At 42.1% G+C, this 23,632-nt stretch overlaps 1 protein-coding gene across 13 annotated transcripts in view; it reads left to right on the plus strand.

Moving 5' to 3' along the window:
- The window catches only part of RBFOX2 (RNA binding fox-1 homolog 2), a 431,053-nt gene that overhangs the window by 312,909 nt on the left and 94,512 nt on the right, over positions 1-23,632 (plus strand). For all 13 annotated transcript variants that reach the window (XM_073644115.1, XM_073644117.1, XM_073644109.1 and 10 more), the window contains one exon: positions 22,177-22,268. In XM_073644115.1, the coding sequence (XP_073500216.1) occupies positions 22,177-22,268 (92 nt within the window). The remainder of the gene's footprint in view (positions 1-22,176; positions 22,269-23,632) is intronic.

Below are 23,632 nucleotides of genomic sequence, written 5' to 3' on the forward strand. Positions count from 1 at the left end.
GGTCCTCATAGACTTATATTGAGAGCTTGTGACCATTACCTCTGACTTTCGGTCCGTCATGAAATGTTGCAAGATATTGGCGCGGGACCAGAGTGGCTCTGGGAAGAGCTGAAGACAGTGACTGGCGAGTATAATGTCAGGGTCAGGGAACTTAGATTAGTGGCACCACTCCAGTGCTGAAATGAAAAGAAAAAATAAATAAACTCTGGTGTTCTACTTCTAAAGGGGTATTCTCAAGTTTGAAAGTTAAATCCACAAGTTAGAGATTAACTACCCAATCACTCACTGTGTTCAGTGGTGGTGTACATATGTCGGGTTTTCCACACGGACCATGTGAAAAACCCGCAGACCTGCCGTCACAGCTGTGTTTCATCTGTGTGACACATACCGGCGCCTGGGAAAAAGTAGTACAGTTCGCGCTATTCCCTGGCGCCGGGTGCTGAATGCAGCTTTCATCATTGTCGTCTGGTCTCCCTGTGATCAGCAAGACCAGGCGAGTCTGATAGATGTAGTCAGAGGCAGTCGCCTGTGTCTACCGCGTATTAAATAAAAAAAAAAAAGGCTAGGGGTCACCCGTACTTTTCCTAACCAACTGAGGGAAAGCCGACGGTTGGTGGCTTATGTTAATATTCTGGGAAGGGGCCAATAGCCATAAAGTTTCCCAGGCTATTAATATCAGCTCGCAGCTATTTGCTTAGCCTTTACTGGTTATTATAGATGAGAACAACCCCCATCCCTCCAAAAAAAATGATGTGGGGTCTCCTTTATATTTACTAACCAGCAAAGGCTAAACAGACAGATGCAGTCTGGTGATACTAGCCTAGAAAGGGGCCATGGATATTGGCCCCCTCCCATACTAAGAACATCAGCCCTCAGCCGCCCCCGAAATGGCGCATCCAGCAGATGCACCAATTCTGGCGCTTAGCCTCCACTCTTTACACTTACCCTGGTGCGATAGCAAGTGGGGTAATGGTTGTGGGGTTATCACCCTCTTTTACCTATTTATTATTTTAAAAAAATAATAACACCGTATTTTTCACCTGTCCGCCGATGGGCGCTTCATAGGACAAAGGGATTAACTCTGCTACATCTGGATGCATTGCTGAGCAATGGCATGGTGCGATCGCTCAGCTATGCATCCAGGATACACTGAGCCGAGCGTGAAAACGCAGCTTCAGTGACCCGCAGTTACGTCATTGAGGTTGCCACTGGTCACTGAAGCTGCGTTCTCATGCTCAGCTCAGTGTGTCCTGGATGCATGGCTGTTAAGTTGCACCATGCCACCACTCGACAATGCATCCAGACGTAGCAGAGTTGGGTTCTTTGTGGAACAAATGGATTATCGGCGGACAGATGAGGAATACAGTGTTTTACCCATTTATTATTTTCAAAATAAAGAGGCTGGGGAGTGTTTATTACAAATAAAGGACTTTACGCTGTGTCTTTTTATTACATTTGACTATGGGGTTAGTAATGGGGGTGTCTTATAGACTCCGTTACTAACCCCTGGGCTTGATGTCACCGGCCATAAAACAGCTGACATCAACCCCAGAACTATTACCCTACTTGCCACCACACCAGTGTAAGTGGGAAGAGTGGAGGCTAAGCGTCAGAATTGGCGCATCTGATGGATGCGACATTCTGGGGTGGCTAAGGTCTGATGTATTTAGTCTGGGAAGAGGGCTAATATTCATGGCCCTTTCCGAGGCTATTAATATCAGTCAGCAGCCATCTGTTTAGCCTATGCTGGTTGTGAAATTAGGGGGACACACATCAATTTTTTTGGGTGGGTCCTTCTTTTACTAACCAGTAAAGGCTGAGCAAACAGCTGTGAGCTGTTAATGGCTGGGGAAACTTTATGGCTATTGGGCCCCTTCCCAGAATATGAACATCAGCCCCCAGCCATTGGCTTTCCCTCAGCTGGTTAGGAAAATGATAGGGGACCCCACACCATTTTTTTTTTAAAATATTTAATAAATATTTATTTAATACACACTAGACAAAGGCTGCTGAATACAACTATCAGACTCTCCTGGTCTTGCAGATCGCAGGGAGATCAGACGACAATGATGACAGTTGTAGTTAGCACTATACACAGACAGCGGCTGCTGACTAGAACTGTCATCAGACCTCAATGACAGTGGGATTCAGCACCCGGCATCTGAGAACAGCACTGACTGTACTGCTTTTTCCAAAGTGCCGGTACGGGTGATAATGATACGGCACACGTATGTTCCACACGGACACAGATGGCATCAGTACTGTTTTTTTCCAGTATCTGTACTATCAGGATGCGTGAAGGAGGCCTTTGTCTGACCGCTGGGACTCCCTTCCCTCAGAGATCTTGAGAATTGGGGCTCTGGAGAGCCCCATGTGAATGGAGCGTTGATCGATCCGCTACAGCTCCAGCGCTGGAGATGGACAAGTGCTGCACTCTAGTGCTAGTCTCCCAGCCTTTCCATAATATCCGCTCTATACAAACTTAAGAATATCTCTAATTTTGTGTATCTGCCCTAATTTAAGTATATATGGTATTTAGTAGTATTTGCATTTTTTAGCATTGTAATTGTGGTCTATATTTTTTAGATCAGTTAAACGTGTATGTATTAAGGAATGTGCACTAATATATATTTCATAAGGGAGCCTTTTGCTTTCAAAATTCAACACAAGGTGAGATTTTCACCAATCAACAATTGAAGTGTCTGTATATTATAGTATGGGCATGGTGGCTGTATCCTTGTAGCACTGGGGCCCAAGGACAACATCTGCAAGTAGTTTGTTCTCCTTTGTTTGCGTGGGTTTCCTCACTCACTCCAAAGACATCCTGATAGGGAATCTAGATTGCATTCCAATGGAGACAGTGATATCTGTAAAGCACTGAGAAATTAATGGCTCTATAGAAGTGTGTGTGTGTGTGTATAGATTTATATACTGTATGTATTCTTATGTCCTGTCCATATCTAAAACGAAATCTGTCAAAAACAGAAATCCTTTTGTATCTCACCTGCTACCCAACTAAACCTGAAATTATCATCTATGTATGGTTCGACCATAACTCTCAAGCATTATGCCCACTGGCTTTGTGTTATATTTGACTCAGATCTTTCCTTCAATCTGTATCCAATCACTCGCTTGCTCGGGTCACCTGCACCTCAAAAACATTTCTACAATAGGACGGCTGAGCTGTCACTCACAATACTCTCACCTCTGCCTCAGATTGAGCGGTAGAGCAGTCTTTCACAATCCTGACAGCTCAGCAAACCCTCAATCCCATAGGGCAGCAGAGCTGTAATTTACAGCGTCCATACGATACCGTGAGTGGTGGAGTCGTGACAGCCTCTCGCCTCACTAATTAAACTAATCATCCCATGTTCGCCTATATTTCAGAAAGTTTTATGTTTTGTTCAGAAAATTATTGCAATTGCACATGTTTTGTTATACACATGTTTATTTCCTATGTGTATTGGAACAACACTAACAGAAAAAATACAAATTGGTCATAATTTCACACAAACCCCCAAAAATGGGCCAGACAAAATTGTTGGCACCCTCAACTTAATATTTGGTTGCATACCCTTTGATTTCCATTGAGGAGATGTTGGCTTGCAAAAACATTAATGAAATGTTTACTCTAATCACTTCCTATGACTATCAACAAGCTGCTTACACCTCTCGACTGGAATTTTGGACCACTCTTCTTTTGCAAACTGCTCCAGTTCTCTCATATTTGAAGGGTGCCTTCTCCCAACAGCAATTTTAAGATCTATCCACAGGTGTTCAATGGATCCGGACTTATAGCTGTCCACTTCAGAACTTTCCAGCACTTTGTTTCAATCCATTTCTGGGTGCTTCTTGAAGTATGTTTGGGGTTATTGCGTCAGAGGTCTTCCAGCAGGAAAAAGTTAGCTTTCTGACACTGGAGACTACATTACGACCCACAATCCTTTTGTATTCTTTATATTTACTGATGCCTTGCACTCAGTCAAGGTACCCATTGCTCACACCTGTTACTTGCCACAGGTGAGTTTGAACGAGCATCACATGCTTGAAACAAAGTTGTTTACCCACAGTTTTGGAAAATTGCCAAAAAATTTTGTCCGGCCTATTTTTGGGGTTGTGTGAAATGATGTCCAATTTGGCTTTTTTTTGGTAATGCACACATAGGAAACAAACGTGTATAACAAAACGTGTAATTGCAATAATTTTTTGGGAGAAATACTTCCACTTTGTGGAACAATTTAAAAGGTGACAAAACTTTCAGCAATATACATTACTGTAGATTCCAACAAGGTGAAGCAGGGAAACACCTGTGAAATAGACCAGAATGTGTGAAACCTTAAATTCTTTAAAGTCCCCACCACACCTTTATTTCAATGACAGACTTGCATACCCTTGGCATTTTCTCAAGCAGCTTCATCAGACTGGCACATGGAATGGCTTTCCAGCAGTCTTGAACAAGTTTTTGTCAATATCCAGTCCACCTCATCTCAAACCATACCATGTAATCTGAAGCAGCTCTCAATCCCTCTCCTTGGTCACAAAATTAGTGGGAGAATCATTTTTTGCCACTGCAAAACAATGACCCAAGACTTATCTGCAGGTTAAGTGCAAAAATGTCACGTAAGGTGTAGGAAAGACTGAGTGCAACACAAAGGAAAGGGGGAAAGGGAGCCCAGACATTAGGTGAAGGGGGAAGTGGAGACCTCCTAGGCTGATCTGAATCACTGTCTCCACTAACGTCCCTATATTAGTTCTTCATCAATCGCCGCACGCGAACCTAAACCCTGTATTTGCCTAGCGTTGGCCCTGTATATGGAAGGAGGGATGAGCGCTAGTCAGTCCCCACTAAACACTACAGACAGCAAGGGGTGACAGACAACATGGAAGTAGCTTAGCTTGAGTCGACTTCAGAGAGATTGCAACATGTCCTCTGGGCTCCAGGAGGAAGTAAACAGACTGCAACAGCTCAAAACCTTCACAAGGTGTCACATGTGAATATCACCGGCAACTCCCTCTGGCAACAGCCAGTATTTAAACACCCAGCCAGGGTGTCAATTAGCCGGAGGGAGGTAACCGCTGGGTCCTAGAGTGAGACAGCTTAGATGGGGTTTGTAATGCTAAACTAAGATCTTCTGCAACCAGCTGCAGGGAGACTGTCACTTCTGACACACCTGTGACAAAACTAGATGAACTGGCATGTCTTTTCAGAATGTTGTGATTGCCATGCTGGGTAAAGCGGATTCATTCCAAATACCACTTGCAACAATCAGCGTCCTTGTCCCAGCACAACATTCACTTGTCCTTACCGCAGTCCTTTGACCTCAAGCGCAAATATGCAGCCAACCACCCACAGTCCACAACACTAAACTGCCACATTTCTCTACTGCTTGCACTGGAAATGTTGCCTTTTAGGCTCGTTGGAGACGGAAGCTTTCCGCAACCTCATGGTTGCGGCCGTCCTTTGGTACTCTGTCCCCAGCTGCCACTATTTTTCTCCTGGTTTGCCGTCCCCACCTTTTATACAAGCTTGGGTCCCAAAACATTACCTGGGCCCTCAACAACGCAGTCACTAGGAAGGTCTACCTAACCACGGACATGTGGTCAAGTGCTTGTGGCCAGGGACGGTACATCTTCTTATGGCACACAGGGTTAATATTGTGGAAGCCGAAACGCAGTCGGGCCCTAGGACGGAACAAGTCCTCCCGACTTCGAGAATTGTGGGCCCTGGGTCAATCCACATTCTACAGCTCCTGCACCTCCTTCTCAGCCTCCATCTCCGAAATGACCACATCAGTCGGAAACTGGAAGCACTACTGCACTGCCTCGGCCAAGCGGCAACAGGCTGTGCTGAAGCTAGTATGCTTAGGTGGCTGCAGAGTTGTTGACAGCTGTAAAAGAGCAGGCAGTTCTGTGGCTCTCACCGCTGAATCTACAGCCAGACATGGTCGTATGTGACAATGGCTGGAACCTGGTGGCTGCTCTGAAGCTTGGCAACCTCGCACATGTAACATGCCTGGCCCATGTGCTCAACCTAGTGGTTCAGTAGTTTCTCAAAACCTACCTGGATCTGCCTGAGCTGCTTATCAAAGTACGCTGCATGTGTGCCCATTTCAAAAAGTCCGCTACAGTTCCTGCTGCCATTGCAATGCTTCGTCATTGTTTGCCCTACCAGTTCACCGACTGGTGTGCAATGTCACCAGGTGTTGGAACTCAACGTTTCATATAAGGATTTGTGAGCAGCAGAGGGCAGTTTTTGAGTACCAGCTTCAACACGCCTGTCGGTATTCAGGTCAGCCTACGCACATAAGAGCTGATGAGTGGGCATAGATGTCTGACAACTTTAAGGACTCCACCAAAATAGTGAGCGGTGATGACTCCATAATTTGCGTCACCAACCTGCTTCTCTGTCTACTGAAACGCTCGCTACTCACAATTGAGGAGGCATTGCAGGTGGAGCACGATGAGATGAAGCACAGAACTACACAGGGTGATGCTACACAGGTAGGAGGAGGAGGAACAGGAGCTGGTTTCTGGCGCTACAGACAGTACTTGCCACACAACATTCATACCGTCTGTTCAGCGTGGATGGCCTGAGGAAAGGGAGAATGAGGAGGAGGATGAGGAGAAGAACATAGACAGTTGTTCTCTTGGTGGGGACAGGGAAGTCTTGACTGTTCGCAGTCTGGCACACGTGGCTGACTTTGTTCTGCTGCCTTTCTCGTGACCCTCGCGTTGTACGCATTTTAGGTGACAGTAATTACTGGTTGGTCATCCTTCTAGATCCACAATACAAGGAGAACTTTCTATCTCTCCTTTCCGTGCCGGAGAGGTCTAATAAAATGTTGCAGTACCAGAAGGCCCTTGTTGCCGAAATTATTAAAAAAAATTCAGTCAGTTTTTTGGACAGCCAAGGAGTACAGGCGAGGGAGACCCAAACCAGATGCAGTCTAGGCAGGGAAACGCTGTCAAAGGTCTGGGACCGTTTTCTCAGTGCCCAGGCCATGATGCGCCAAATAGTCTAACAAGGAGGGAAAAATTTTGGAAGATGCTAAAGGAGTACCTTGCCAACTGCACCAGAGTCCTGTGATTCCTCTGTTTCTTACAAATATTGGGTATCCAAGTTGGACACGTGGCATGAACTGTCTCTCTACACCTTGGAGGTCCTGGCCTGCCCTGCCGCTAGCGTTTTGTCAGAGCGGGTTTTTAGTGCTGCTGGGGGTATTATAACAGATAGGCGCCTCAGCCTGTCAACTGAAAATGCTGACAGGCTGACTCTTATCAAAATGAACAAGGGCTGGATTGGACCAGACTTATCGACACCACGGATGATATCCGCAGAACAAAGCCAAATACAGTGGATATTTTTGAGGGGTCTATTCCCATTCACCTCTTCACACCCGGACATGGGTATACGTTTCATGATTTTGTCTTTTATGTCACCTTCCTCCTCCTTCTCCACCACCACCACCACCACCATATCAACAGTGTGACAATCATGCAACACCCACATATTTTTTTTTTAAGGGTGTTTATGATGCTCGTAAAAACTATTTTCCGAGGCATACGTCCAACATTCTGTATGTTATACAGAATGTTCATGTATACCCGCCAGGGCATGGGCATTACCAGTATAGGAGACCCACTCCTATGTTGTATGTTGCAGTACCAGATGGCCCTTGTTGAAGAATTGGTTAAACAAATCCCATGTGACTACTCTGGAGGTCACAGTGTCTTAAACAACCAAGCCAAGGAGTACAGGCGATGGAGAAACAAAGAAGCAGCAGAGCCAGGGAAACGGTCAAAGGTCTGGTACAGTTTTCTCAGACTCTCCCAGCGCCCAGGCCCTGCTGCGTGAGTTACTCTGACAAGGAAGGAAATGTTTTGGAAGATGCTGTAGGACTACGTTGGGGACCGTATCAACGTCCTCTGTGATTCCGCTGTACCTTACAACTATTGGGTATCCATGCTGGACATGTGACATGAACTGTCTCTACGCCTTGGAGGTCCTGGCCGCTAGCGTTTTGTCACAGATGGGTTTTTAGTGCCACTGGGGGTATTATAACATATACGCAATAACCGTATAGGAGACACACTCCTTTAATAATGGGAAAGCCAATTCAAATCAATTCTACAATATTACCTCTTATCTGAATTTCATTTACGGCTGAGCTATCACAGTGTGGATAGCGTATTACACCAATCCAGCCAGATATTATTGCCTTACACTGCGTACTGCTGTGGCAAAAAAAAATGTATTCCCTATTGGTACCACTATTACCTTTTGATCCTGTCCCTATTGTAAATGCAGCTATCAGCTTGAGATGAGTGTTGTTCATTGTCTGTAAATACATCTCTTCCATTACTTGATATTACTTGATATTTTCCATGCACTCGTTGACCGATTCATAATTTTGAATGGTGATCTATAATTAGAAATTGATGAAAGCAGACAGAATTGCTTGCGTTCCTTCACATTTTGGTGGTGCAACGTACCAAAAAACCTCTTCGGAGCCGGTTTAACTCTATTTTTTATTGTGCTATATCTTACCTGAGATTTGTTTACGGGTGACCTATAGCAGTTGGGATAGCGTGTTAGTCATCTTGTCAGGGATTATTGTATTATACTCCATGCTGAAAAAAAATCTATTCCCTATTGATAACGCTGTTAGCTGCTTTTAAAATAGGGACTGGTGCTAGATGGTATTATCAGCTGGATATGAGTGTTCATTCTGGATGTATCTGACAGTGATCATGTCTCACACACCACATGGCGAGATAAGGTAGTAAAATGTTAAAATTACATTTACTGGTAAATGTGTATTTCACAGTTAAAAGAAATGCAAAATTGCAAAAATGCATCAAGAACACGAAGTGTGAACATAACCCAAGGTGTGGAGGAGCATTTTTGTTTGGTTATTTATTTTGCCTTTATATATGTCATTACCCTGGAAAGAATATTTCTTAACATTTTTTCCAAGAAAATCCATTTTTGCTTTAGTTTTTGTATGTTTTATGGTCAGTCCGCAAAAGTGGCGTAATACTCTGACAACATTGTTCACAGCAGTGACCTGGGATTCAGAGATGCTTCCAGGGGTTGTTCCCATGTCAATTGCGCACTGTTTTATTTTGATTTGACCAATTTTTTTAGGCCCGCATGTTAATAGGTCTGCCAGGTATTGCAATGGTAATCCTAATGTGCTGTGCACATGATGCAGAAATATCTTCTCAGGATTGCCATTGCAGTAAAAACCGCAGCATGACCATTGTGCGGGCGTTTCCGCTGCGAATTCGAGCCCATTGACCTAATTGAACTGCATCAAATCCGCAGGTGTAATATTTATATCTGCAGATTTGATGCGTTTCAATTAAAGCCAATCGCCGCAAATTCGCGGCTGAAAAGCGTTGTGGGTGGTACCCAGGTCGGGAGAGGAGGACTACTACTCCTCTCATCCAACCGCTGCTCCCGCTGATAACAGCGAGAGCGGCGCGGCTGGGAGGAGCAGTAATCTTCTCAGCTAAGCCGGCTACAACGCGGTGTAAAAAAAAAAAACAAATAAAAAAAAACACCCTTATACTCACCTGTCTGGCGCCTCCCGGTCTCCTCCTGGTCCTGGTCCCCGGCGATGCTCTCCCTGGCGGACGGCAGTATACTGCTTCCAGGACCTGCGGTCACGTGAGCGGTCAGCTGATCACTCACATGACCCCACCCTGGGAACGTTCTAAAGAACGTTCCCAGGGTGATAGTGGTGAGAGCTCATCGTCACTGATAAACCCCAGTGACCTCCTGCACAGCAATGTATACTGATAGGAGTGATTTTACACTCCTGTCAGTATACACTGCTGTCTTCTACAGCAGTGACATCAGTGATTGCTGATGTCACTGCTGTAGAAGTGACCCGGATCGCTGTGCGAGAATCGTTGGCTGTACGTGGACTGCGTCGTTGACGGCAGACAGGTGAGGAAAATGTTTTTTTTTTTTTGTTGTTCAGATTGATAGCTTCGCTGACCCAGTACAATTATTTTTTATTTTTTAAAAAAAAACTGTATTTCATTAAAATACTTTATTCTGGCCGTGTATTTATTGAAAAAGCAGCGGCTATTTTACTACGCGGTTAACCTGGGCTTCACGTCAGCCGTCAATACAAGGCTGACGTGAACCCCAATCCCATTACCCCACTCGTCACCGCTACAGGGCAGAGCGGAGGCTAAGCGCAAGATTTGACGCATCTTATGGATGTGCCATTTCTGGGACTGCTGAGGGGTGATATTAATAACCGCGGAGGGGGCTAGTATTCTTGACTCCCTTCCCTAGCTATTAATATGATCCCGCATCTGTTTAGCCTTTGCTGGTTAGATTAGATTTTATAGGGGGACCCCAGGACAATTTTTATCTGGGATCCCCCAGTAATCTAGCCAGTAAAGGCTAAACAAACAGCTGTGGGCTGATATTAATAGCCAGGGCTACTAATGTCAGCCCCCAGTGGTCAGTTTTCCCTCTGCTGGTTATAAAAATGACGCGGGAGCTCATGCCATCTTTTCCCCCCCTAATTTTAGGTTCTGTGCCCCCAATCCCGACGTAGCAGCACTTTGGACGCATATTTTCTGCTGCTTCCAAAATGTTGCATTCTATTCAACGCAGGTAAATCCACTTGTGTTCACTGAACCATGCAGATTTATCACATTCTACATTTTCTAGTGGTCAAATTTCTGTTGGGAGACTAGCGACTCCGCAAGAGAATTTGACATGCTGCGGTCCTGAAAGACGCACTGCATGTCAGTTTTCACAGGTGAGTCGCAGCCTCTGATGCACACATAGTGAACATGGGATTTCTAGAGATCCCATCCACTATGCTGTAACATCTGGAAAACACGCAGCGGCTCCTGATCGTGGCCACGTACCCAAAGTCACCCGCAGCATGTCAATTTCTGTAGCGGACGTGCAAGTCTCCACTGCAGATGTTGACTGAATGAAGTGCCATTATATGCGGTGGATTCACATGTACCGACAACAAAAGTGCGGCATTAGAACACGGAGTTTCAGCGCTGCTGAGTGCTGATCTTGGGGACTTAGCGGCTAGCGACCCAGCTGACAGCGCTTTGGACGCATATTTTTTTTTTCTGCTTCCAAAATGCTGCGTTCCATTTAACGCAGGTAAATCCACATGTGTCCAGTGTACCATGCGTATTTACCGCATTCTATACATTGTAGTGGTCAAATTTCTGTTGTGGAGACTAGCGACTCCGCAAGAGAATTTGACATGATGCGGTCCTGAAAGACGCGCCACATGTCAGTGACCACAGGGGATTCGTAGCCTCTGATGCACGCATAGTGGACATGTTATTTCTAGAGATCCCATCCACTATGCTGTAACATCTGGATGCTGCGGGTTTGACGCTGTATAAACACAGCGTCAAACTTGCAGCGGCGCCTGACCGTGGCGACGTACCCAAACTCATCCGCAGCATGTCAATTTCTGTAGCGGATACGCTTGTCTCCGCTGCTGATTTTGACCGATTTGAAATGTCATATGCGGTGGATTCACATTTACCGACAACAAAAGTGCGGCATTAGAACACCACGTTTTGAACGCAACAAAAATGCGCTGCTTCTAAAGCGCTGCTGAGTGCTGATCGGGGGACGTAGTGGCTAAAGAACCAGCTGTGAGCTGTTATTAATGGCCAGGGACCATGTTTGCAAATGGCACCTTCCTAGGCTAAAAATAGCAGCTCACAGCTGCCTCATAAATTACATGAATAGAAATGCTAATGAAGATTGGGTGAATAGGACTAGCTGACACCCAGCTCTTTTGTTTGGTGATGACAAGGTGTCAATCAGACCTTTTCATGATCAAACGTAATTAAAGTAAAGAGTTTAAACACACAGAGCAAACACTTTAAAGAATGTGTGCTGTATTTTAAATAATAATTTAAATTAACCAATATACTCACCCCAGTTCTGAATGTAATCCAAGGATTTAAGCAATGTCCCACCAAATGACACTCCCAGAGCACTTAAGCCTCATTTGGATATGCTTTTAAAATAGCATGTTTTCAGTTGGGGAGCAAAATATTGAAATATGTCTTTTACACCTTTTACTTATGCAGAGAGCAACTTGCGCACATAGTGTGTTGTGCAGGAAGGAGGCGATCGTGCAGACAGATTCCTTTTTAAAGGGAGTCTGCCTTGTCCAGAAGTGCCATTTACCTACAGAGATAGTGGTAATCAACTATTAGCCATTTATATTTTGGCTTACTGGATAAGTGGCTACAGTGAAAAAATGAAGTTCTTCTTATTCTACATCCACTTGTTCCCAGTCATTGCTCATTACACAGTGAGTGTGCTGTAATCACTCAGTGTGTGGTGTGTGTGCAGAGCGTGCCGACAGTCCTGGGGAGTTATTTTATCCGGGCTCACTGTACCTCTATATTTGTGCAAGCAAGAATATATTGTAAGTACACCAACTTTGATTACTTGTATTTTGGTTCCTACTTAATAATAAAAGCTGGAACTTATAGTGAATTACCCTGGTAGTGCAAAATTAAGTCTGTTAATGGGAATGTGTCAGCCAATTTTTGTTATGTAATCTCAGTGGGTGATAAATTGCTAGAATCTGTGATTTTGCATCATGCTGCTCTGATTACATAACAAAAACCTGATGAGATTCCCTGTAATTGCTAGAAGTAAATTATACGTAAAGATAACTTGTTCACAAAAATGTTGGGTATAAAATAGATATATCTTTATCTTCTGAGAGATTTAATTAAACATTGCCTTCAGACATTATCAGTTCGGTGGCTCAGAGGGCTGAGTTTCTTATTGGTAGCCATTAGAGTATGAATCTCCTTGTTGCCTATTAAAGCTCAAACTAATGATTGTATCAGATGAGTGCTATACATGTAGACCGTTTGATAGGTATTATATGTTTTTGGCCTTGTTTTTGAATTTATTTTTTTATTACAGATGAGATGGAAATACCCTTTCAATTGTGTTGTACATCTAAACATTATTGCAAATGTTGACATTGCTTTTAACTAGATAATGACCAAGAAATGTATTGACAATGGCTTTAACACTGTGTAAATTTATAGGGCATGGTTAATCCTCTTGCAAGGAAGCAGGAGCAAGTCTTGTACCCCACTTTCAGACACAGCTGGAGACCCTGGGAAGAAGACAAAAGTAGTTTCTAATCACGGTTCTTCTATTTGCTGCTCAGTGCTATGCAGACAACAGGAACATCCTCAGCATTGCGGCTTCTGTAGGACCTGGCCATCACATCATCTTCTGGTGTCTCCCACCTTAGCCGAGCCGCTAGGTCCTATCAGATCCAGGTCTGCTCTGCCAGTGATGTGAGGCCCACGAGGGATTTTCCCTGTAACTGGGCTTTCTGTGGATGCTGAAAAGCTGAGTCATTTAGGCCCATTCAGGCCTGCTCATTAAGGTGTTAAATTAGAAAGGCATAAGCTGCACTGCATAGATATGTTGTAGATATTCTAATTAGTTTTTGTAAACATTGGATTGTCAATGCAGGGCTTTTTCTTATGATGTTAAATCTTAAAGCTGCAACATGAATTTGCAATGTTCTGGGCTTTTAGCTGTCAGAAAAAAATCTTTGGGGCTTATTCATCAAAGCTCTTACACGAGAAAACTAGCATAAAAGCTTTGAAAAGTCGCAAAATATTTGCTCAATGGAGTATTGTGCAAAAAATTTGCGACATTTTCGTTTTCTTGCCAGCTTAATTCTGCCAAAATAGGTTGAGGTGGGACTGAGCATGGTCATGACCACCCTTCAAATTCCTCAAGTGACAATGTTTTAAACGTCAGAAATGCTACTCCATTCTGAGTGGAGTAGCTGTTCTGGTGCGCCACATGCCATTCAGAAGAGGTGTCGAATGCATTAAGAATGGAGTACAAGACAAATTCAGTCAGACTTGTGTAGCATGAGCATGCTCTACGACAGCCTTGATGAATCTACCCCATTGTTCCTTAAAGTTTGCTTCTACGTTGCCATCTGCTGCCATTTTGTTCCCTCTCCAGTTTGGCGTAGTAACTAACTACTTGTGATGTCTGTAACGGTAAAATAGGTCAACACTGAAAGATTAACCTCACATTGACATCCTAACTCCCTTATCTTAAAGTAGCACTCCAGGTTTTTTTTTTTCTTCAACCTTTCTTGTCCCCGTTGTATAGAATTCAGCTAGTATTACCTTTTTATGTAGTTGTAACTCTATCTGGGAGTTCATGGTATACTTCTCTTCAGTTAGGCCATATGATCACATTGCTTATATTCTCTTCGGAGGGTCACCATTTCAGTTCCTCTATGGTGAAATGGCAGCAAATCTCACAGCTAGTGTCCTAGTTCAGCCTCCGTCTGTACACAGATATTGCCTTATTTAGGAGATTATAGAGGAGGACGAGAATGAGCACACTTGCCGCAAAAAGCAGCGGTAGTACAGGCTTGAGCGGTTCATGTGATGCTGTGTGAAGCATCATTGGCTTTATTGCAGGGCTCAACAGGAATGCTGATGTCTGTAAAGTGCTGAGGAATTAATGGTGCAATGTAAGTGAGTAAAGTAAATAAGAGGAAAATTCAGCATGACAGCTAGGACTCAAGATGGAGACTGAATGGGAGAAAACTCACGTACTTATTTCCAGAGCTTCCAACCTTCTATTACACTCTGCACGTTATCATATAATCAGGTGGGGTGCAGTTATAGAAGGAAAGAAACCATGAGTGCTTCTTTAATAAATTGTTTTTTCCTGAAATTATCAAACGCCCGTTTGTGACAGGGCTATAGGGTATGTGGAGGCTCCTCGAAAACCTTGAATTTCTTATGCTGCTATAATAAACTGCTTAAATAAACAGATTCAATAAGAATATCAGCATGTGATTTCAAGCCATTTTTATTAAGCTTTTTAGTTATTACTTGCAGAAATCTAGAACGATTACTTAATCTTAAAGAAAGAAAAGTGCCCTTTTCCAAATTATTTGCTTGTTTTGCATGTCACACTAATTTCTCATATTTATATCAAAGGTAATAAAGGGAACCTGACTTAGCACATGCTGGTTTATATATCAAGTCTTGATTAAAAAAAAAAAAAAAAATTTCTCTTAAGCTGAATAGTGATATTATGTAACAATTTTGTACCTTGCATTACTGGTTTGATTTTAATTTGTTTTTTATTTTTAATATTTTTCCCCTACTTCCCCCCACCCACGAGGTCAAAGATGTTTCTCTCGATTTGTGTACCAAGTCATATTTTGTAACTATTTTTCTACCCTGGAGTACCTTTATTTTATTTTATTTTTCTGTCCAAGGAAGGGACCGTTGAGCCCTGTAACTCTTAAATGATTCAACATTCTTTAAAGGGAATCTGTCAGCAGGATATGACACCCCAAACTATATGTACATGTATTTTTATTCAAAGACCAGTCCTGTAATACCTATACATGGCCAGTCCATTACTGAGAAATCAACATTTCAAGTAACATTCAAATCATGCTCAATGACTATGGTAGGTCTAAAGGCTCTGTGATTCAAGTTCAATTCCCTGGCTGGTGTTGCCTTCTCCTGCTTGATGGATATTTCCTGTGCTACAAGTCACACTGCATAGAGGCTGTCCATCAAGCAGGGTAACGTGAGCTGGCGTGATTTAGCCTCATTTGCATAACAATTCAATTTCTGATTTCTCAGTAAAAGATGCACATTCTGGCCATAGAAAGGTATTCCCCGATTTGTCTATGAAAAGGCTGCATGCATGTTTAAATAGTTTGGGGGTGGGGAAATGAAATCATGCTGCCTGTCTCTTTAACCAGGATGTGTCACCCCCCTAGGAACCATCAGACCTCTAATATGGGCATGCAGGTTATAGAAATGTGAATCTATACTTACCTGTATGGCCCATATTAGAGGTCTGCTTGCTGTGAAATACCTTATTAAATTCGTTCTTCCAAGCTTCGCTTCTGAGGGACGCCAAGAAATTCGCGCCTACTAGCTTCATTTCCATATCCCCCCCCCCTCCACTGCACGTCACAGCGCCCTGTGATGTTCAGTTCCCAGCCGGATTCCGCCCCTGCGCAGTTTACCCTGTACGGACGGCGCTCTGCTTCCTGCTGTCAGTGTAGTGTTTTGCAGCAGGAAACCTGTGCGCTGTTGCTGGGAAGGCAGTGACTCACCGGTGCCTGCGCACAAGTTCCCTGCTGCACAACACTACACTGACGGCAGAGAGAAGAGCGCCGTCCGTACAAGGTAAACTGTGCAGGAGCAGGATCCGGCCGGGAACTGCATGTCACAGAGCGCTGTGACGTGCAGGGGAGAAGAGACGAGTATGGAAACAAAGGTAGTAGGCGGGGATTTCTTGGCATCTCCCGGACGCAAAGATTGGCAGAGTTAATTTAATAAAAAGGTATTTCCCAGCAAGCAGACCTCTACTATGGGCCATACAGGTAAGTATAGATTCACATTTCTATCACCTGTATGCCCATATTAGAGGTCTGATAGGTGCCAGGGAGTGACAGATTCCCTTTAATTTTAGCAAGAGCCATTTTATGGAATGAATGAATGAATGAATGTGTGTCCCGTGTTTTAAAAGGTCAAATGTGGTGACAGATTCCCATCTATTCATTTAATATGGGCATACAGGTTATAGAATGCTGAAAAGTCCTACATGTATGTCTCACATCAAGATGCCTTTTTGTTGATAAATCATCTTTTCTCACTATATAAATGACCTCTTCTAGGCTCTGGGGAGGACACTGCCTGGAAGATAACTCTGCCTCCAGAGCTTGTATTGCATGAAGGAGAGTTACCAGTGTGATGTGTAACGGCTGCTCTCTGCTCTTCTGATCTCACTGCAGAGCTGTGTGAGATTATACCTGACATCTGCAGGTTCCTCTCAGCTTCCATCTCGCAGATGGACAGTTTGGCAATATGGTTACAATACAGCAGAGCAAAAATGTGTTTGCGAGAAGATGTGGTTCATTTCTCCAGTTCTGTGTTAATTACTTGTCACACTGGTAACTCCCCTTCATGTAAAATCTCTGGAGGCAGCGTTATCTTCCAGGCAGCTTCCTCCTCGGAACCTGGAAGAGGTCATTTATATAAAATGATAAGATGATTTATCAACAAAACATTTGATATGAGGCATACAGGTAGGGCTTTTTCAGCAGTCTATAGCCTGTATGCCATATTAATAGCTTTAGATAGGTAAAATGTGACAAATTCCCTTTAAACTGCAGTGCTGGTTTCTCCCTTGCCTCAACAACCAATTTTCATTTTTGCACTTTTATTTATTTTTTTCTTCCAAGACCCATAATCTTTACTTGTCTGTTGACATGGCTGTATGAGGGTTTTTTTTTCTGCAGGAAGAGTTCTAGTGGGATAAAATGGTAAAAAAAATTATTTTTTTTGTATAATATAAATGACCTGGTTATATTCTCATGGTTTGTATTACAGAAATACCAAAGTTGCATGAATTTATTTATTTTTTAAATGGTGAAAAAAAAAATTTGATTTGTCGCCATTTTTCTAGACCATAACATTTTTATTTTTCCGTCCATGAAGTGGTGTTGAGGACTATTTTATGGATTCCAATTTTTGAGGTACATACAAACTTTTTTTTTTTCTATTTTTTGATATATACTGTATGGGTTAACTTTTTATTTTCATAGACTGGATTTTTACAGATGCATCAATGAAAAAATAAGTAAATCAAATAATTGTTAAAGTTGAGTGGATTATGAACCCGTAAAAGTGAATAATTCATTTTAATAGTCTAACTTTTTTTTATTTTTTAATTGTTCACTCTTGTGGGTTCAAGTCACCTAAGGCGACTGAAAAAGTTTGATAGCTTATACTATATTCTGCAACAACACAATATTGTAGGATATAGTAAAAATCCCGTTCTCCTTAGGCTGAGCTTCACATTGGTATTAAGGTGGCAGAGGCCTTCAGCAGGCCCCTGACTGCCATGGTAGCGTAAAAATAGTGGGGAACAATCAGAGAAAAGGTATAATAGAAACAAGTCACCAATTCTGCATTTATCGCCCACTCCTGGTTTTGGCTCCCACTCCTGAGAAAAAATATTGACCGAATACTGACCAAATACTGATAGTGGGGCTGTGGCCGAACAGTAAATCTGGTCACTGGGGGATGTAGGGTGGAAACTAGAATAGTAGGATCTTTGAAGCGCACTTACTACTATCATAACATGTGATAATAGGTGGTGTGCCCTCTGCTTGAGTGTGTTGTAGGGGTTCTCCACAACTAATAACTTTTTACTGTGGGCCTGAGAGCGGACAGCCAGGCAGTTGCTAACTCCCTGACTGTTTTGCCCAGCACAGATCTTTCGGCACAGGGGGTCACTGACCGCTCCTGTTGACAGAGCAGCGGCGTCTCTACTGCTGTGCTGTGAACGAGGCATTTCTGCCAATGTCATGCTGATCACTGTAAGGACTAATAGATCCCCTAATTTAGATTCATTGGCAATAAATTAACATTAAAACTTAGTTTAATTAAACTAACAGAAGCTAACTCCAAATATTACTACAAAAATGCACGGTGTATCTCAAAAGCCAGTATAATATCTGGGAAGTGACTAAAATAATAAAAACAATAGTCTGTATTCAGATCAGTCTCCAATTCGGAGATCTAGACTAGAATAGTTGTCTTAGGTGATTGGTCTCAATGTGTTTTCTCTTCCCTATTACTCAGATTCCTAATCAGTAGACACTAAAAATCTTATGTAAGAGACTAATATTCAATAAAGGGTACTCGAGGTCATTGTATAGGGGACAATAGCCTTCACTGAGTTTAATCGGGTGCTTAGTGAAAGCAATTGCTGTACACCACTAATTATGTAAGTTGGGAGTACTTCATCCATCTAGTCCCTACATTCAAATATGGGTCAAATATATATCCAGATGCTCTATTTTGGAATAGAACAGAAGCTCAAACTACAGTGGTGTAACTCTATGCACTGAAAACAAATATAAAGCGTCTTCAAATTAATAGAGTAAACACACTCCCACCTATATTTCCATTTTGAGACCTCTCATTTTTCATGATTTGATCCCTGCAAACACTAGTCACTGTATTCCAGTCATCTATATTTTTTGAAATATTATAATTTATTTTCCCTGAAAGGCACTTCCATCCAGGTGTATAGCACCCTATAAAACTGTCAGCGCTACTACCTAAAATATACTGCACTGTGCCCATATTAAATGTTAGTTTTATTACGTGGACTACTATAAAGGCGCTATAAATAAGCATTGATTGATAACAAATGTGGCTATACACCACAATAATTACATGTTTAACCTCTTAAGGACCGAGCCACTTTGTACAATAATGACCTTTTTAAAATTTGACATTCTTCACTTTGAAGTAATAACTCTGGAACGCTTCAACATATCCCAGTGATTCTTAGATTGTTTTTTTTCGTGACACATTGTACTTTGTTAGTGGTAAATTTTGGTCAATATGATTTGCTTTTATTTATGAAAATATCGAAAATTTGACAGTTTGAAAATTTCGCAAGTTTCAAACTTTGAATTTGTATGCCAAATCATATAGTTATATCACACAAAATAGTTAATAATAATTCTCATGTGTCTACTTTACATTAGCATCACTTTTAAAACAAACTTTTAATCCTTCTAACTTCCTAACAAAAAAAAAAAAAAATTATCAGCAATTTTCCATTTTTCCAACCATTTACAAAACCTATATACAGTATATACTCGAATATAAGCCGAGGCACCTAATTTTACCACAAAAAAGGGGAAAACTTATTGACTCGAGTATAAGCCTAGGGTGGGAAATTAAGCAGCTACTGGTAAATTTCCCATTCTTGGTAAGTATTGCCCCCCTCATCCCCAATCCTGGTATGCATGGCCAGAGTATAATTGATTAGACAACTTTATTCTTTGGGTCAGTGCGATTACAGCAATAACAGATTTAAGTTTTTTGTTTGGCTGCTATCACACACTAAAAATACTTGTTTTTGGGGGAAAAAAATGTGCATTGCTTTTTTTTTTTTTTTTTTTTTTTAAAGCTTTTTTCTTTCTATATTTCTGCTTACAGTCATATGAGGGCTTGTTTATTGCGGGTTAAGTTGGCTACTTAGTACCATTTTCGGGCACAGCTTTTTTGATTGCTTTCTGTACTCATTTTTGTGAGGCAAAATAACAAAAATCAGCAAGTCAGGATTTATCGCTTTTTTTTTACATTTTTTATAAATGCAGTTTACCGTCTGGTAAAAGTGATGAGACTGCTTAATTCTTCGGGTCAGTAAGATTACAGCGCTACCATATTTATATAATTATTTTTTTAATGTTTTGTAGTGCAACCATAGTGAAATGAACGCAGTCCATTGTTCCAGATGTTCTGAGAATATCACTCTTCTCCTACCAGCCCAGGAATAAATTTGCATAAGTAGGGGCACATGGACTTCCCATTGCTGTAATCCTGAGCTGCTGGAAGACTCGTCCATCAAATAGAAAAAAAATTGTGCCTCAAGATGAAGTTAAAAATATCCACCACCAAGATGTTATGTGGTTACAGATGTATAGCTCTTGTCCCCAAGTAATGCTCTACTGCAAGACCTCTTTTATCATGGGGTATGGAGCTGTAGAGGGCCTCAACTGTAATCCATTTGATCGCTCACACCAGGGAGAATGACTTGCTCCAGCGAGCGGGTCCCTTCTCTGTGCTGAGCTCAGTGAGTGACAGGACACCGCTCGCTGCAGCGAGTCATTTTCCCCGGCTCCTCGGCATGAGTGGTCAGGTGGATTACAGCAGGGGACATCTTTGGACAGGTGAGTATAAGGATTTTTTTGTTTTACTCATATTTTTATACCTGGACACAAAAGGCAGCAGGATACTACTCTCACCATTGTCCCTTGCTCATGCTGATCGTAGGGGACAATGATGAGGGCAGCATTCAGCACCCGGCGCTTGGGAACAGTGCTAACTGTACCGCTGATTCCCAGGCGCTGGTACGTGTGATACTGATGCGGCACACAGTTGCCATACGTGTGCCACACCCATCATACACATGGATATCTCCGGTATTGTTTTTTCCAGTACCAGAAAAATCCGGATGTGTGAAAGAGGCCTTATACAGCAAGATAATTGTGAAACAAGCATCTTTAACCATGCTCATTTACGATTTTATTGTAGTATAAATGCCTCTTAATTGACACATGGCTGGAATTGGGGTCTTATGTCCTACCTCATGCTGCTCTCAGATTACATAGTAAAAACCTGTTGGCAGATTCCTTTTAAGCACTCTTCTTTTGTCAATTTAGGCTGAATGCTGGTGCGGGTTTAATAGCTGTTCTGTGCTTGCTTTTGCCTACTCTGGGCTGCAGTCCCTAAATTTGCGTTATCCGTGAGGGACTTACTTCCATGACTTAAAGAAGAGTAATTCGAAAATGACCTATTGTTTAAACTGACATTCTTATGAAATTAACGTTTAATTTGAAAATATAAACATTCTTAAAAATGTGTTTTGCCACTTATATTAATAACACAAATCTTGCAATTTTCATAATGGCCACTAAGGTGAATACTAAAGGTTTTCCTTTTGTGAAGGTTTTTTTTTTTTTTTTTTTGTGCTAGAAAGTGTTTTCTAGTCTAAAAACAGTAATAGTTTAAGGCTGAGAGAAGAATCGTTGTGTTAGCAAGTAAAGCTGTTCCTAATCCCTTTATTAAAAAGTGTATGAAATGAATGCCAACAGATCGCAGGAAGATTGAGTACCATTTTGAATGTAATAAGTGTGGGGAAAAAATAAACTACTGTGCTAATTTATGTTCCATAATAGATTGTGTGACAAATAATGCAATAATAGTGGCCATCTGCATTATCATGGTTTATGTAAATACAGTATGCTGAACAGGTCATTCAGTCCAAGGTAGATAGTGGTACAAGTACTTCACATGCCCATGCCTTTATAAAACTATTAAATCTGCACGAAGGTTTGCTTTTTAGTATTTAGCCAAAACTCACACATTAGATTTTTCTAAATGATTGAAACCTAGAATCTAGTTTTCGTTTCTGCCTGCTGAAATGTCTTTATAATATTGTATATAACATTCTTATAATCCAAAACCTGTTTTGTCTATTTGCTTTAAAATTAAACAAGAGTTCTAACAACTTTCTTTTATAAACAGGGTGGATATGCAGCCTACAGGTACACTCAACCAGCTACTGCTGCCACAGCAGCCACCGCCGCTGCAGCAGCTGCTGCAGCCTACAGTGATGGGTATGATGTGGTTTAGTTACTATAATTTATAATTAGAATAAATAAATATTAGAAGTAATCTAGAAAAGTTAAGCATTCTTTTAAATGTTGATGTAGCATGCCCCATTGTCGCCTATACAAATGAGGTGAAAAAATTGAGTGTGCATTGGATCACTGGGTCACCAACCAGTCATGAGATTGGGTCCTATGTTCCTCATGTGAAAGAAGCTTGCAGTACTGGAGTAAGATCTCTGGCATAACTTGTGCCATAATGTTCACAGAATTTATTGGACGGGCTTTGCTACACCCAATCTGCCCCAACTTTGCCTACTTCGGCAGAGCTATCTGAATCTGTCGTAAAATTCCAAAAGTTGCAATATTTTTGTGCAGCTTTGTGTTGGTCAACAAGTTTGTGCCATTGAAAGGTGTTCTACACCAGTGTTCTGCCAAAACTTCTTGATGAATTTTTCCTTAGTGTTATTACAATGTGTCTACTATGGTCAGTCTGATTTTTTTTCTGACTGAAAAACTAATATTACCGAGGTTGTCCACTACTCAGTAACTGTAACCCCCAGTTAAAATTCCCAGCATATTCGCCTCCGGTGCAGGCACCGTTCTAAGGTGTTTGCGCTTTCTGAGCTCTGGTCTTACTGTAGGTCACACAATCCCAGCAGCCAGTCAGGCTTCACTCCACCCTCCTTAGGACAAATCTGACAACCGGAGGCAGTGATAGCCGGCGCATCTTTCTCCAGATGTCAGATCTCTCTAAAGGAGTTGAGTGAAATGGCAGCAGGGACCACGGGATATAAGTTACTCAAGCCCAAGGAGAGACTGTGCTGACAGCGCTGGAATGGCCCAGCATTGGAGGGGAGTATAGCTGTTATTTTAATTGGGGGAAATATAGTGATTGAGACGGGGTTTTCTGATTAGTGGACAACACCTTATTCTGGGGAAACTTATTTTTTCACCATTTGCTAGTTTATCAATAACATCTTGTTAGAATGCTTGCCTGTCTTCTGTAGTTTTCAGCTGTGCTCCTTTCCTCTCATGGATTGTGACCAGCTGACTCACACCACTTTTGAGAAAGTGACATCTGGTCCACAAAATGTAAGTCTGAGAGTTGTAACGAGGCTCTCATCTTACATTAAGAAAGGACGTAACAATCTGTGGTATGAGCCGGTAAGAAAGAGCCGTGGTTATGTGGCACAGGAGAAAACTGGAGCTGCGCTGGAAACTGGAAAAGGCAGCGTTCTTCTACTATCTGTAAAGTACTGCATGTTCACTGTGTGCATTAAAATACGTACCAAAGGAGAAATGAATTTATAATAAAAAAAATTGCTGGAAAAATGAATTTTTCACCCCCTGGAACGCTTTTAAGCGATTAC

The sequence above is a fragment of the Phyllobates terribilis genome, unplaced genomic scaffold (assembly GCF_046119375.1).
Source record: "Phyllobates terribilis strain yellow unplaced genomic scaffold, ASM4611937v1 Scaffold_8__6_contigs__length_399053987, whole genome shotgun sequence".
NCBI classification, from domain to species: Eukaryota; Metazoa; Chordata; class Amphibia; order Anura; family Dendrobatidae; genus Phyllobates; species Phyllobates terribilis.